General features: G+C 25.9%; 2 protein-coding genes across 2 annotated transcripts in view; both read right to left on the bottom strand.

Annotated features, from left to right (window-relative positions):
• Positions 1-6,386, bottom strand: part of LOC102675895 (probable serine/threonine-protein kinase dyrk2) — a 9,725-nt gene extending 3,339 nt beyond the window's left edge. The window contains exons 1-5 of the mRNA XM_006609717.2: positions 5,722-6,386; positions 4,833-5,186; positions 4,397-4,750; positions 4,090-4,222; positions 1,720-2,400 (exon numbers count right to left, since the gene is read on the bottom strand). Of these exons, the coding sequence (XP_006609780.1) occupies positions 1,720-2,400; positions 4,090-4,222; positions 4,397-4,750; positions 4,833-5,144 (1,480 nt within the window). The 5' untranslated portion in view covers positions 5,145-5,186; positions 5,722-6,386. The remainder of the gene's footprint in view (positions 1-1,719; positions 2,401-4,089; positions 4,223-4,396; positions 4,751-4,832; positions 5,187-5,721) is intronic.
• Positions 6,387-7,399: 1,013 nt separating this feature from the next.
• LOC102676031 (lactosylceramide 1,3-N-acetyl-beta-D-glucosaminyltransferase) lies at positions 7,400-9,666 on the bottom strand. The gene is made up of 2 exons (XM_006609718.2): positions 9,078-9,666; positions 7,400-8,618 (listed from the first exon to the last, which is right to left on the bottom strand). Exons 1-2 carry the CDS (start codon positions 9,631-9,633, stop codon positions 8,104-8,106), a joined length of 1,071 nt encoding a protein of 356 aa, XP_006609781.1. The 5' UTR covers positions 9,634-9,666; the 3' UTR covers positions 7,400-8,103.
• Between the last annotated feature and the right edge of the window lie 3,716 nt (positions 9,667-13,382).

Raw genomic sequence — 13,382 nt, 5'->3', positions numbered from 1 at the left:
ACATTAAAAATATATAAAGAAATATTAAATATATTAAAGAAAAAATAATTCGCTATTAAGTATTGTAAATTTGTAAATTCAATTGTCCGTTAATATCGAATTCGAAAGATAATTCGAATATATTACGAAAGATAATCCGATAAAATATCAGATTTAATATATCGTAAAAATAAAAGAAATTGCTTGAATCGTAACTTTTTAAGTATAATGAACATATATATAATTTCCATTATTTAAACTATTTTATATAAATATTTTATATTAAAATTCACTAACTGAATCTTTTTTCATTCTCTTATCTATAAACTGATTTATAATGATGTTTCTATTTTATGAAACAGCCTATATAATGGAATTTCTCAAGTGAAAAAATTATTAAAAATTTCAAACAAACTTTTTGAAACATATATTTTCGCGAAAGTTGCCGCATTCATTAAAAAAAAATATGTTTTTACAAAATTTTTCTCACAGATAATTATCTCAGATATCACATCTATTATAAAATGTTCCTTTTTCAACAATATCAAATTAATTGTAATACATGTATTGACGATGCATTATATTTTACTTTATCATTCATAAATTAAATAATTAATTCTATAAAATGTATTATTATTCTGCGATGTATGTACGCGTTTTGTGTGTGTGTAAATATATGTGATATTTTTGAATTACATTTCCTATTATTATTTTATTTACTAAAAAATTCGCGCGGTATGGTACAGACTAAATGTGAAATAGATTCATTATACGCCACATTTTTTCGCGAATAAACGTATGCGCGTTATTCCACCAACTTTAGATCATATATCGATATTTATCCAAAGTTAATATTTAGAACAATAAAAACATTAAATTAAAAGATCTTCAATAATACGTCTATAAATATCTGAAATTACAAACAACCAAATATAATAATGCCTTGATAACTGTCGCATAATACATAATGACTTTACGACTGTTAATGAGACTCTATTATATTTATATGTGTTGAGTGAATGGCCGTTCACACTCTATCACATCATATATAATTCGTAGATTTCAAATCATATTATTATAAACTAAAGGAACCTGTCTAAAAATTTATTCTACTTACTGTCAGAACTTTCAGTGTTGGACAATACCATTAATAAAAATTTGTTGTCATCCACTTTGAACTCGTTCACTCATAATTTAAATTTTAATTAATTCTAATAAATACTTAATAAAAAATTTGTTAAAACAATATTACTCTATTCTTTTAAAACAATGTCGATTTTGCTTTCTTTTTTTTCTTTAAAGATAAAAAGAAAAAAAATTGTTGTTTATACTTTTATAATGATCATTAAGAATAAAAAGTCAACGAGCTCCAGTAATACAGCAATTTCATTTTTCGTTATATACGTGTACTCTAATGTAAAAAATCTGTAGAGTATAAAGTATTATGTACTAATTTTTTCATTTCATCGAAATCTTTATGTTAATCTATAAACTTTTTATAGTTACATACAAATTAGGCAAAGAAGATACCTAAAATCGAAGGTTTTTTTTTTTTTGGTTTTATCATTTACCATTAGAATTTATGTTCACTTTCGATAAATATTGCCGATGTAATCTTTATTTTATGAAAGATCTATTCAAGCTCGTCTATACAAGTCATCATTGATAGCATTATATCATGACCAATAGCTCACATCGCATTGTAATTAACACCGTGTAAATTGATTGGCATTGTAGTGCTTGGCAATGCGTAATCCGTATGTCTGCTATCGATATAACCGCTTAACATCGTATGAGGACTATGAGTGGTCAGCATGGTATGCGTGCTATGGGTATTGTGTGTACTGTGTGGAGTAGTGGGGGGGCCCATTGGCGTAGGACTCTGCGAATTAACCGGCTGCGCTGGCTGAGCTGGTGGCGGTGAGGAATTTACTTCTTGCTTAACTCTCGATTTCAAACTGGGTCGATTATTCGGATAACCGCGCTTTTTGTATTCCAACCAAAGTGTTCGATTATTTACACCGAACATCCTAGCCGCTTTACAGAAACCTATGCCACCGTACCGTACGGCATCTAAAGCCCTGATAAAGTTCTCATCTGCTTGTGGATTTGTCGATCGTTTTCTCTTTATTGCGGTTTGTGGACTGGCGCATGGGCTCTGGCAGTTACTCGGGCACTGTGTCGACGGTGAAGGGCCGCTCGACGATGCGTGCTGCAATGTCCCGTGCGAGGAATTCGGATAATTCGTCAGGGCGCAACTGGAACCAGTTGTGCTGGTACCAGAATACTGATCGCTGATGGTCGAAGAAGCTGTTATTTCGGGCGTGGTAAAAGCTGATGATGCTTGGATCGACAGATTCGTTTGACACGAAGACAGAGCGAAACGTGGATATGTATGCTCCATAATAGTCCATTGCAATCCTGTGGAACAGACCGGTTCATACTTTGGTCAGAGCACAGGAATTATTTTGTTATTGGCTGTATATATGTTTTCATATTAACGCAGTGATAAAAATATACTAATTACATGTATATTATATATATTTATGAAATGTGTTTTTGATTAAAAAAATGATACATTCGTATGATATAATAAAATTATGATAATAAAAATTTTAATATATATTTATATAAATATATTGGAACTTAATAGCGGTAATGTATTTGTATGATATAATAAACAAAAAGAACAATTCGGCAATAATTGGCTTAATCATAATAATTAAACTATAAAATCGAAAAAGATGTCTAATGAAATAAATTGCTTTATGCTACTATGTGTGTAGAAAAAATGAAGATGCTAAGCTGTAAGCAGAAAAGAATTAAAAAAATACTTATAAAAATATCTATATGAAATTAATGATATATATATGGGAATATTAAGAACAGAATATTGTGGCATGGCACAGATACATTTTAAAGCACATTTGTCATTCATTCTTTGATATAGAAAAATGTGTACAAATTTATTATGTAAATTAAAGGACAGAGTAAGGCACACATACATACTCAACAATGTTTAAGGCCCGATTTTACTGTCCTCTAAAAGAACATTATACATTGTGTGCTATGTATCTGTGTACCATGGTGAATTTCATGAATGAAACTAACCTTATAGAAATTTGCACTACTAATTAATAACATTTTTTTTCCTCTCAATTTTCGCTCTATTTTCATGTCAAACGTCTGTTGATTTGTGCAGTACATTTAAACGCATCTGTGCCAGCATATAATGTAAGTATCATTTATTCACATGCAATTTTAATACTCATTACGTTCGCTATAAATTGTGTTTTACTACTAAACAACTAAAGTATATGTGTGAAAAATAGATATATCATGCATATTTAAAATGAAATTATTGCCGCTTGTGCACAAATAAAAAACAGAATTAACAAATATGTTTAATAAAAATCGAAACAGTATTCAAAATATAATTAATATCCTTTTATACAATCTATAGATTTTAATTATTAACCATAACCTTAATTTTAACATATATTTTTAATTAGATTAAATTTCGTTGGGAATAAATAAAATTTTTTTATTTATTTTTGTATCTTTTAATAGCATTTTACTGAATGAATAGAATTCAAAAATATAAATTTTAAACAATCAATGTATCAGAATTTATCAATCTACTTAAGAATCTATATTATATATATAGTTTAAGACTATATTAGATTCGTTTATAATCCATCTGTCCGTATTTTGAAATATTGATACATATTTGATACATATAATCTTAAACATAAAATTTATATTTTTGAATCTTACTTTTCAAATATTAAAAGACACAGAAATAAATAAAAAAAACATTTAATTTTTAAATGAAATTTAGTTTTCAATTAAAATTAATTATGAATAATACATATAAATGTTATATAAAAATGCTGTATATAAAAATATTATTTAAAATTTAATATCAATTTCAATATCTTTTAGAATTACCGCTTATAAAAAAAATATAGATTTTAAATATTTTTTATTAAATATATTTAAAAATATAATTTTTTTTTTATAATATATATATTTTATATTCATACATATAATTATATCAAATATACAAAAATAATTTCAAACTAATTGCATACATTATAAAAAACTTACCTTGATGTGCAGGAGGTTGTTGTGAAGAAACTGAACTTTGGGCTACATTTCCTCCTGATTGTTGACTTACATCTTGTATCGAGCCATCACTTTGTGCTGGAGTTGTTGTGGAACTATTCTCCATATTACTCATCTAAAATTAATTAAATTATGATTTTATATCTTAATATTATATATAAATAATATAATAACATTATATACATAAAAAATTATAAAATTTATTTATTATATACAATTATATTTTTTACATATATAAATATTCGATAAATAATATTTGTTTATATATATAAATATAAAATATACTTACAATTGATATTTGATCCTCATCAATACTTCCTTGAGATTCAGTATTTGTATTAACAGGTCTTCTTACATTTTCATTATTTTCTTGTGAAACTATTAATGGTTCTGGTTTTACAATATTGGTAGCAACTAAAGTGATTTCATTCATTTCTTCTGGCTTATCACCAGATCCAGATGTTGACCCTGTTGATGATTTTCTTAATCTTTTTCTACGAAAGGATGGTGACAATGGAGAAGGACTGGGTGAACAAGATTCTCCACGATCTCCTCCTCCAGGTTCACTACTACCACTTGGCCATTTTGTTAAAGAAGCACTGTGCATTTCTGCAAGTCCTTTTATTTTCAAGCTCTCTGCAGTCTAGATAAAAAAATTATATTGCTATTTTTAACTTTTTAAGAAATGTAATAATTAATAAAATTAATATTTTGATATATTGCACCTTTATAATAGATGGTAATTGATCTTGTGATATATTTACTTCACCATAGTACATAAAATCAACCATGATTTTCAAATCTGAGAATTTTACATCCTTTAATATCACAATGGGATGTTGACATGGATTCACAGTAAACAATGACTGGAAATATGTACTACATGCAGATAAAACAACTTTGTGTGCTTGAAGATGCCTGCCTTCAGCAGCTAATGTCACATCCACTAAAGTCTCATTATTTAACAAATTTGAAAACACCGAAATGAAATTTGGTTGATGATTGTTCCATCGTAAACAGAATTGCTGCATCGTCATCGTAACAAATTGTTAAATTCTTTTCAAGCACTATAACCACACCTGTAAAATCATTAGTCACTTATTTGTCTATTAATAATATCTTTAATATAAATAAAATATCATGGAACATTATAAAATACATTTCACAACATTGTCAAATAAAATATAAATCATTTTGAATAAATTTCACATATATATATACTGACACGAAGAAAGTGAAAACAGAAAATGGACAGTTTACGATAAATAAAATTATTAGTACTCTGAAAATTCGTGGCAATAATTGTAAATATTAAGTCATCATCGAAACATATAATTTCTTTCGTACATCACAAAACTTTTGAAGGATTTACATTAAAAACACAATTTGATTGCTATCGTCGTTGGAACATGATTAAACTCAAATAAAGTACTTAATGACGATAAAAACTTGGAAAATTAAATTAATATCACAATCAAGCAAGTTGTCATACTACGTATAAAAAAAAAACAAAAGAAGAACTGTCCAACAATACGGTTACAATCGCTTCACACAATAAATATAGATTTGCATGGTGAACATAACGAAAAAGACAGGTAAAGCGGAATTGCTCACTTCGTTCGAAGAAGTATTCCTTGAAAATAATACCACTATTAACAAAACATCCACTGGATAACACGACGTATTTCGATGTGTTGTTTAAGTATTTATTAGGAAAAACAGATTTCATTCGGTGCTGCCATGGATTCGATGAAATTTTCCACAACAGACTGAGCGATGACGCTTGTGTAATTCACAAATGACGTCATAGGCGAAAAATTAAGATTCCACGTATGGCGCGCAGCAAACTCAATGAAAATCGTTTCAATGGATATATTGATATTGCAATAAATTTCTCATATAATTGACAAATATGAGATCTTATCAACGTGCGTCCTTAGAAAATCTAACTTGATCAATATAACGGCCGACTAAGAGTGACATCTATCGAGGATCTGTCAAGCACAACATTTTTATATCTTTCGAAATATTTTTCTTTTCGTTCGAGAATCTTATATTTTTACAAGGATCTTAACAAGAAATATATACAAGATATGTAAAAAGAACTAAAATTAGTGCTAGGGTCGTAGAACGTAAAATTGAAACAATTCATGATTTATTGAAATTATTAGTATTTTACTCCATCATTATGCAAACACATTTGATAATACATAATGGAAATGTTTTATTTTTCTATATAAGTGACGAAAAAATGGTGCTACAATTAGTATAAATTAAATAAATAAGTAAAAATCGTTTATTTCATGTTAAACAAAAAAAAATTCTGCTAACTAATAGTCACCAACATTTTGTACGTATATCTATAAGTATACAGATTAATTCAAAATTTACAGATGTTCATTGAAGCAACAATTTGTGAAGTGAAGTGAAGTGTATTAATTATCACCATTTAAAACACATATTTTCTCTTTCTCTATCTTTCTTTCTGTCGCTCGTCCTTCAGAGAAATTCGTGTGCTTTTTTTTTTTACAAATCGTTGTAATTTAAATTAAAATAAAAAGAAAAAAAAAAGTTGAGATTCAAATATATAATTACACTATACAGTATACGTATATACGTATACTGTGAGGTATACTCATTGATGATAAATATATATTGGTAAAAAGAAAGGTGCATTTACATGGATATTGCTTTTAATAGTTGTTTAAAGAACTTAAAATTAGAATTTTATCTGCATTGTCAAATCGATTCGCGATATAAGAACAAGAATTTCCTTTTAACTTGCGAATGGACCCTTAATTTGGGGTTGTACTCTTATTGCTATTTAATAATATTAATTTATATTGAAATTCTCATATAACAATTTGATATTATAAATTTTGATGTAATAGTGTTATATTTATAAAATCTTTTTCTTTTATGAACTTGACCACGTTTAATCTCAGAATTATATTTGATTTTGTCATTTCATTTTATATTAATTGATTAGCAAAAAAAAAATTTATTTCTATGTTATATTAGTATGATATGCATCTTTTGATCATTTTTAAAATTTTTTTTAATAAAAGATGGCTTAATAATATGCAAATTAAATACAAATATATAAATAAATAAAAAGTGGCGATTATTTTTTATTTTCGCCATCGAGCACTTTCTTTTTAATGGTGGACAAACACTCGTTTTCTACAAATATACTTCTCATCTTGTTCTTACTATCCCGGCGTCTAAGGCACGGATCTGCCAGAAGATTTTATTGATAAATCTTCTGGTAGTCCCAGGACGAATCTTTCTTTTTCTTTCTTTTTCTTCTCTTTCCTCCATTAATTTTTCTTTACAGCACCACAAGAATATAACTTATTGTGCGTTATGATGCGGTTTTTTCAAATCGAATACGTTGTTAAGTATTCTATTAAAATATTATTCAAGTACATTACAAACCATAATTAAAAAAAAAAAAAAATAATGAAAATATAAAATAAAAGTAAGTACTATATAAAATACAAACAATAACTCACACTGGTATCATAATATCATTTTTATAATATCAATATAACAGAAATTATTATGATAAAAAAATATAATATTGTAAAAAGATGTCCGACTCGATATTGGTAAAACTTCTTTTGCAATCCAGTATAATACTGTAAAAATACTGTGCAAAAAAATTGAATGCTTGAATGTTAAAAAGAATTATATCTGCATGAAATTGAAATATGTGATAAGTGCATAAAATATCAAATATCACAAAAAATTTTTTGAATTGAATAAAAAGAACATTTATGCATCTGCCTATTTTTATTTCCGAGATTTTTATATTTCTTGAGATGAAAAAAATTCTGTTGCGATGATTAATTTTTAATCTTGATTTTATTAAAGATTATTGAAGTAGAAAAAGAAATAATATAACTTGCGATAAAGTTTTCTTATCCAAAAAATGGACTTAAAAATAAAAAACGATCACAGATGCATAAATTTGTTTCGTATATCCGAAATATTTCAATTTACTAGGCTTTCGCTGCTAGGCCGTGGTTTAATGACCAGATTTTGTAAGGCTCTTATTTCGTTTTCTGTGAGATTTGGAGGTCCGAATAGAAACTCTCTACGAGAACTGGGATTAGATAGAAGATCTTGCATGTTCTCATTAGTTAGCATTAAATAATGCAGAGAAGTTTGTGTTAAATTTACTTTCCTAGCTAATGTCCCGGTAATGTGAACATCATCTATCCAGAAGTATGGCTCTTTCTGCGCTTCACGATACAAAAGAAATACGCTATCAGGAGAGTACAATATAGCCCATCCTGCGCAATATGCAGGATAATGTCTACCAGGATATTCTTGAGGGGAGACTCTCCACTTAGATCGCCAAGATCTCTTCACGGTACCTGTGGGGTGGAGATCGCAAAGGATCAATCGCCTGGCTCCCCATGGTGATAGATCACGCGTCAAGAAATCCAACATGGCAGGTATATGAACAAAAACATCATCATCTAATTTTAATATATATTTGGCACCTGAAAAAATAGATAGATCAAATATTGTTAAAAAACTTGCATAAAGAGAATTAAGGATTTTTTATAAAAATTTTTCTTTAATACTATTAAAAAAGATTTATATATTATGATTTAAAATATGTTAACTAATATTAATTTTTAATAATTAAAATTAAAAGAAAAAAAATAGAAAAAATAAAATAAAAATAGAAATTTTAGATGTATGAATTTTTATTAGAAAGACTATTTAGTAGAAAAAATTTTTTTTGAACAATTAATAAAAAATTTATCTATAAAATTAATCATTTAATGTTTTTTAAATAAAATTTGTTATTAATTTAAAAAGATTAATGCTACTGTATATATTAATATAATATAATAATAAAAGTAAATAATAAAAATATTATTATATAATAATAAAAGTAAAAATTTGTCAATCTATTTCAATTATTTCGCGTAGTACAAAAAAAATATGCTTACTTGGACAATGATACGTAGCCCATTTCAATGCCATCACATGCTTATAAGTCATGTTTCTGTAGGCATCGAGAAAGTTGCCTTGTATCAAATCTTTGTATTTTCTATTTTCCTCCTCCAACATCGTTTGGTATTCATCAGATGAGCCAACGAAGAAGAGGAGCGCCACATTTGACGATTGCTGGCCCCAGGTTTCCCTGACTACATTTCTCTTCACGAAATTCTCTGGAGCCGAATGAACCAACATCAACAACAATAGATGTGTCCCGTTACATGGATCATTGTTGATTGTGAACCGAAAGTCTTTTATATCAATAAGAGTTGATTTGTCACCGAACGGAAGTTCGTGTAATAAGTATGGCTGCGGAGAGGGTGTCACGTTTCCGGGTAAGATTAATAGATATCCTGGTGCCGATACGCCACTGCTGTATGGCGTCGGTGAACCGGAATTGTCGATGTGAAGCCAGAAGGAGAAGCATCCAGTCAGTGCCAAAGCGACCACAAAAATCAGAGTGCAAGGCGACGTACCGGAGGCATGGAGTCGCCGCTTATCCAGCATACTAAAAAGTCCCTTACATCATACAAGTCTGAGTCCGGCTAAAAAAAGTAAACATAAAAGATTAATCAATTATATTTTATTTTAAACATTTATTTTTATATATGAATTAATATGGATTAGTAATTTATTTTATATTTTTTATGCGGACAATAGTAAAAGAATCCGTTATCGATACTGAACTGTTTAAATTATTTAACTTGTTTCGAGAGCAACAATCATTTCATGTCATTAGAAAACATCTGTGACGCATCTGCTGCTATAAATACTATCTTTTATTTTGCTTATATATATTTTTAATAGATAATAATTTGTGAAATGTTATTGTGTTGTGATAGTGATAATATAAAATTTGCTGCTATAAAATAATACAACTGATAAATTTCCAACTAATATATTTATAATTAATATATTATAATAAATATAATAAATTATAATAAAATTATAATAAATTAAAAATAGAGATTTAAATACTAATCTAGCAATTTTTCAGTATCATAATATGTTAACTTTCGAATTAGTTTGTATTCAACTCCATAAAAGTATTATAAAAACAGTCAATTATCAATATTTCAACTATACCTTGAACTAATGTTAGACTTACATTATTGGTAATATTCATATATAATAAATAGTGAAACAATTTATGAATTATTAGACTTCAAGGAGATGAATAATAAATCGAACTGATAGTGTATGTCAAGCGAATTGTGAAAAATTTAAATATATACATATATATACAATTTATCTTATTATTCTCATATTAATAGGCAACCTTTGATCTTGAATAAAAAATATTATGATAATATTCGTTGCATTAATAATATATTAAATCGTACCAAAAATACGATATATAATCATATGAATTATATTACATTTGCATCTATGTTATAACATTGTAATAAAATCGTTAAACAATTTAGAAAATATTTCATTTATAAATTTAATTTCGTTTAAAATATATTTCTTCTAATATATTTTGAATTTAAAATAATTTACAAAAAGATATATTAATTAGAGATAATCCCTTTAAATAATTTTTAATGATAAATCTAAAAGTTTGAAAGTCAATGTTTAAAATATAATAATTTTCTAGAAGAATTTGTTTAAACAGATTAATTTCAAAACAAACTCGAAAAGAATTTTTTCATACTTTTATTAGTGAAAATTTCCATTTAGATTATTTACATCCCTTATAATTGATTTATTTTATAAGTCGCATATCTTTGAATATTTCATAAATAATGCACAAATCATTATTATTAATCTAACGATTAAAAAATAATTTAATAATTATAATTAATATATTATTAATATATTTAATAAATATAATTTAAATAATTAAATTATCAAATAAAAAATAATACATATAATCTTTATATAAAAATTAATTTTTGGTTTTATTTTTTAAGCTTTTCAATATTTATTGTCAATTTTCAAAATTGTTTTTTTCGTTTCTATGGATACGCTCCTTATCGGATTGTAATGCAGTAATAATCAAAACGATCATTTATCAAAAAATTCTTATGAATACATATATCGGTTAGAAGATCGACGTGGCAGTATTCAACAGATCTCAAAGGCTAAAACATCATTTTATTAAGATTCTTTATTTTTTGTACCAAATTAGTGCATTTATTGGAAAAAGTGCTATTTAAAATAATTGTTTGATTTGAATCGCACGAACGTCATCGAACATTGAACATAATATTTTTGAACAGCATATATATTTTTGGATTTCTTGGGAAGTATCTGGAAAGAAATACTTTATTTTATAGTATAAAAAGATTAACAATATTTTGTATTTTACTTTATACTTTATATTTTGTATATTACTTTACGTAATTGATATATAAAAATTTATTCAAGTTTTAAAAAAAAATTTTAAATTATTAAAATTAATTTTCTATAAATATATTTTCTTTACTATACTATAAATGCTATTAAAAAATTTGTTAAGTATGATAATGTAACTTATATATTGCATGTAAAACGTTTATGTAAAAAGATATCTCATTAATTAAAATTAATTTAATAATTCATAATATAAATGATTAATATTGAATAAATGATAACCTTTTAGTTAAAATTCTGATTACATTCAAATAGAATAAATTCACTATTTTGATTATAACAAATATAAAAATGATTAAAGTTAAATATACATTAATTTAAAAAATTTTAATTAAACAAGAAAGAAAAATAATATTTATAATAGATATATAAATAAAATAGATATATATAAGATATATATATTCCAATGCAATTTTTAGTTTATTATAAAATAAATTTAATGAAAATATTTTGTAAAAAAAAATATTTTATTAAGTAGATCTCGTAATAGAAAGTATCTTGAAAAATTAACATTCTAGAACTTTCACTTTTGATATTCCCAAAACATTTGAAACTCGGATATACACACGCCTTGTTTCCTAAACATGTACTTGTTTTTATTTCTTTGAAACAAAATTAATTGACCGCTTTACATGCATTATTAAGTCAAAAAAATTTATTACATATTCTCAAATCTCAACAGTTAGATAAATAATTAATGAAATGATATATTAATTTCATATATTAATTTTACAAATTTAAATATTTAAAATTTTTTAATTTTTTTAAATTAATGTATTAAAATTCTTATTTATAATACAAATAATAATTATATATAATTATTTTTTTTAGAATATCAATTTGATATCAACATGAAACAAGAAAAATTTGTCATCATCTCTCAATTGTATCTCAAGATTTTTATTTAATTATTAAAATGAAAACAAAAACATCATGCAAGGAAATCGCAAAAATATTGAATAAGAAAATACTGCAATTTGAGGAACAAATAATATATATAGATAACGAAAAAAGGAAAAAAATTATACTTACAACTTACGTGTGGCAAAGAGCTATGAGGACTTCTAAGCATCTGTTTCGACGATGAAGATCTTGTTTTACACATTTGGCACAGTTAACATTTATGCCTCGATGTTGTTGAAGCGAAGTATAATCACAGGAAATTTGAGGTTATGTTAGACAAATGGATTGTTAAGTACAGGTCACATTTAGGCTGGTATATCACGGGCCAAGAAACGTAAATGCGTGTTTTCGAGAAAAGTCATGCGAACGTCAACATAACATAGATATGTCGTGTTGTTCGGCAGCTCTGTTCCTTTTTTTCCTAACACCCTTCATTTTTCCCTTTCTCTCTATTTGTTTAATCGTACACTTTTCTACACAACCGATGCAAATCGAATCATGTGTAGAAAAATGCGTTAAGAAGTAAAACGAAATGGCAAACTGTAACTGAAGGGCGAAGTCCGTTTGACCCATGAATAAAGGGTTAATATGGTGTTCTTACCCTACCATTATCATCTATTGGATGACACCCTCTTCTGTCGGCGTTGCACATTGCATCTAAGGCGGAAAATTCAAAACTAAAATTTTATTTATTTTGATTTTATGGATATCATTTTTATATATTTAAATTATACTGCTAAATTTTTTTTATCTATTGTTTGTCAACAAAAAGAAAATTTTAATTAAAATAAAATATAAATATTAAATAAAGTATAATTAAAATTGTAATTGTGTAAAATTTTAAAATCTTTGTGTATCTGTTGTATATCTTTTTGAAAATCTATAAATAAATATTATGAAATATATTATATTTTTTGTTTTAGTTTTAATATTTTTTAAAATAATATTAAAAAATAATAATATTAATATTAATATTAAAAAAACTATTTATAGAA

The sequence above is a fragment of the Apis dorsata genome, unplaced genomic scaffold (assembly GCF_000469605.1).
Source record: "Apis dorsata unplaced genomic scaffold, Apis dorsata 1.3 scaffold_59, whole genome shotgun sequence".
Taxonomy (NCBI): Eukaryota; Metazoa; Arthropoda; class Insecta; order Hymenoptera; family Apidae; genus Apis; species Apis dorsata.
This window is presented reverse-complemented; position numbering and strand designations above follow the sequence as displayed.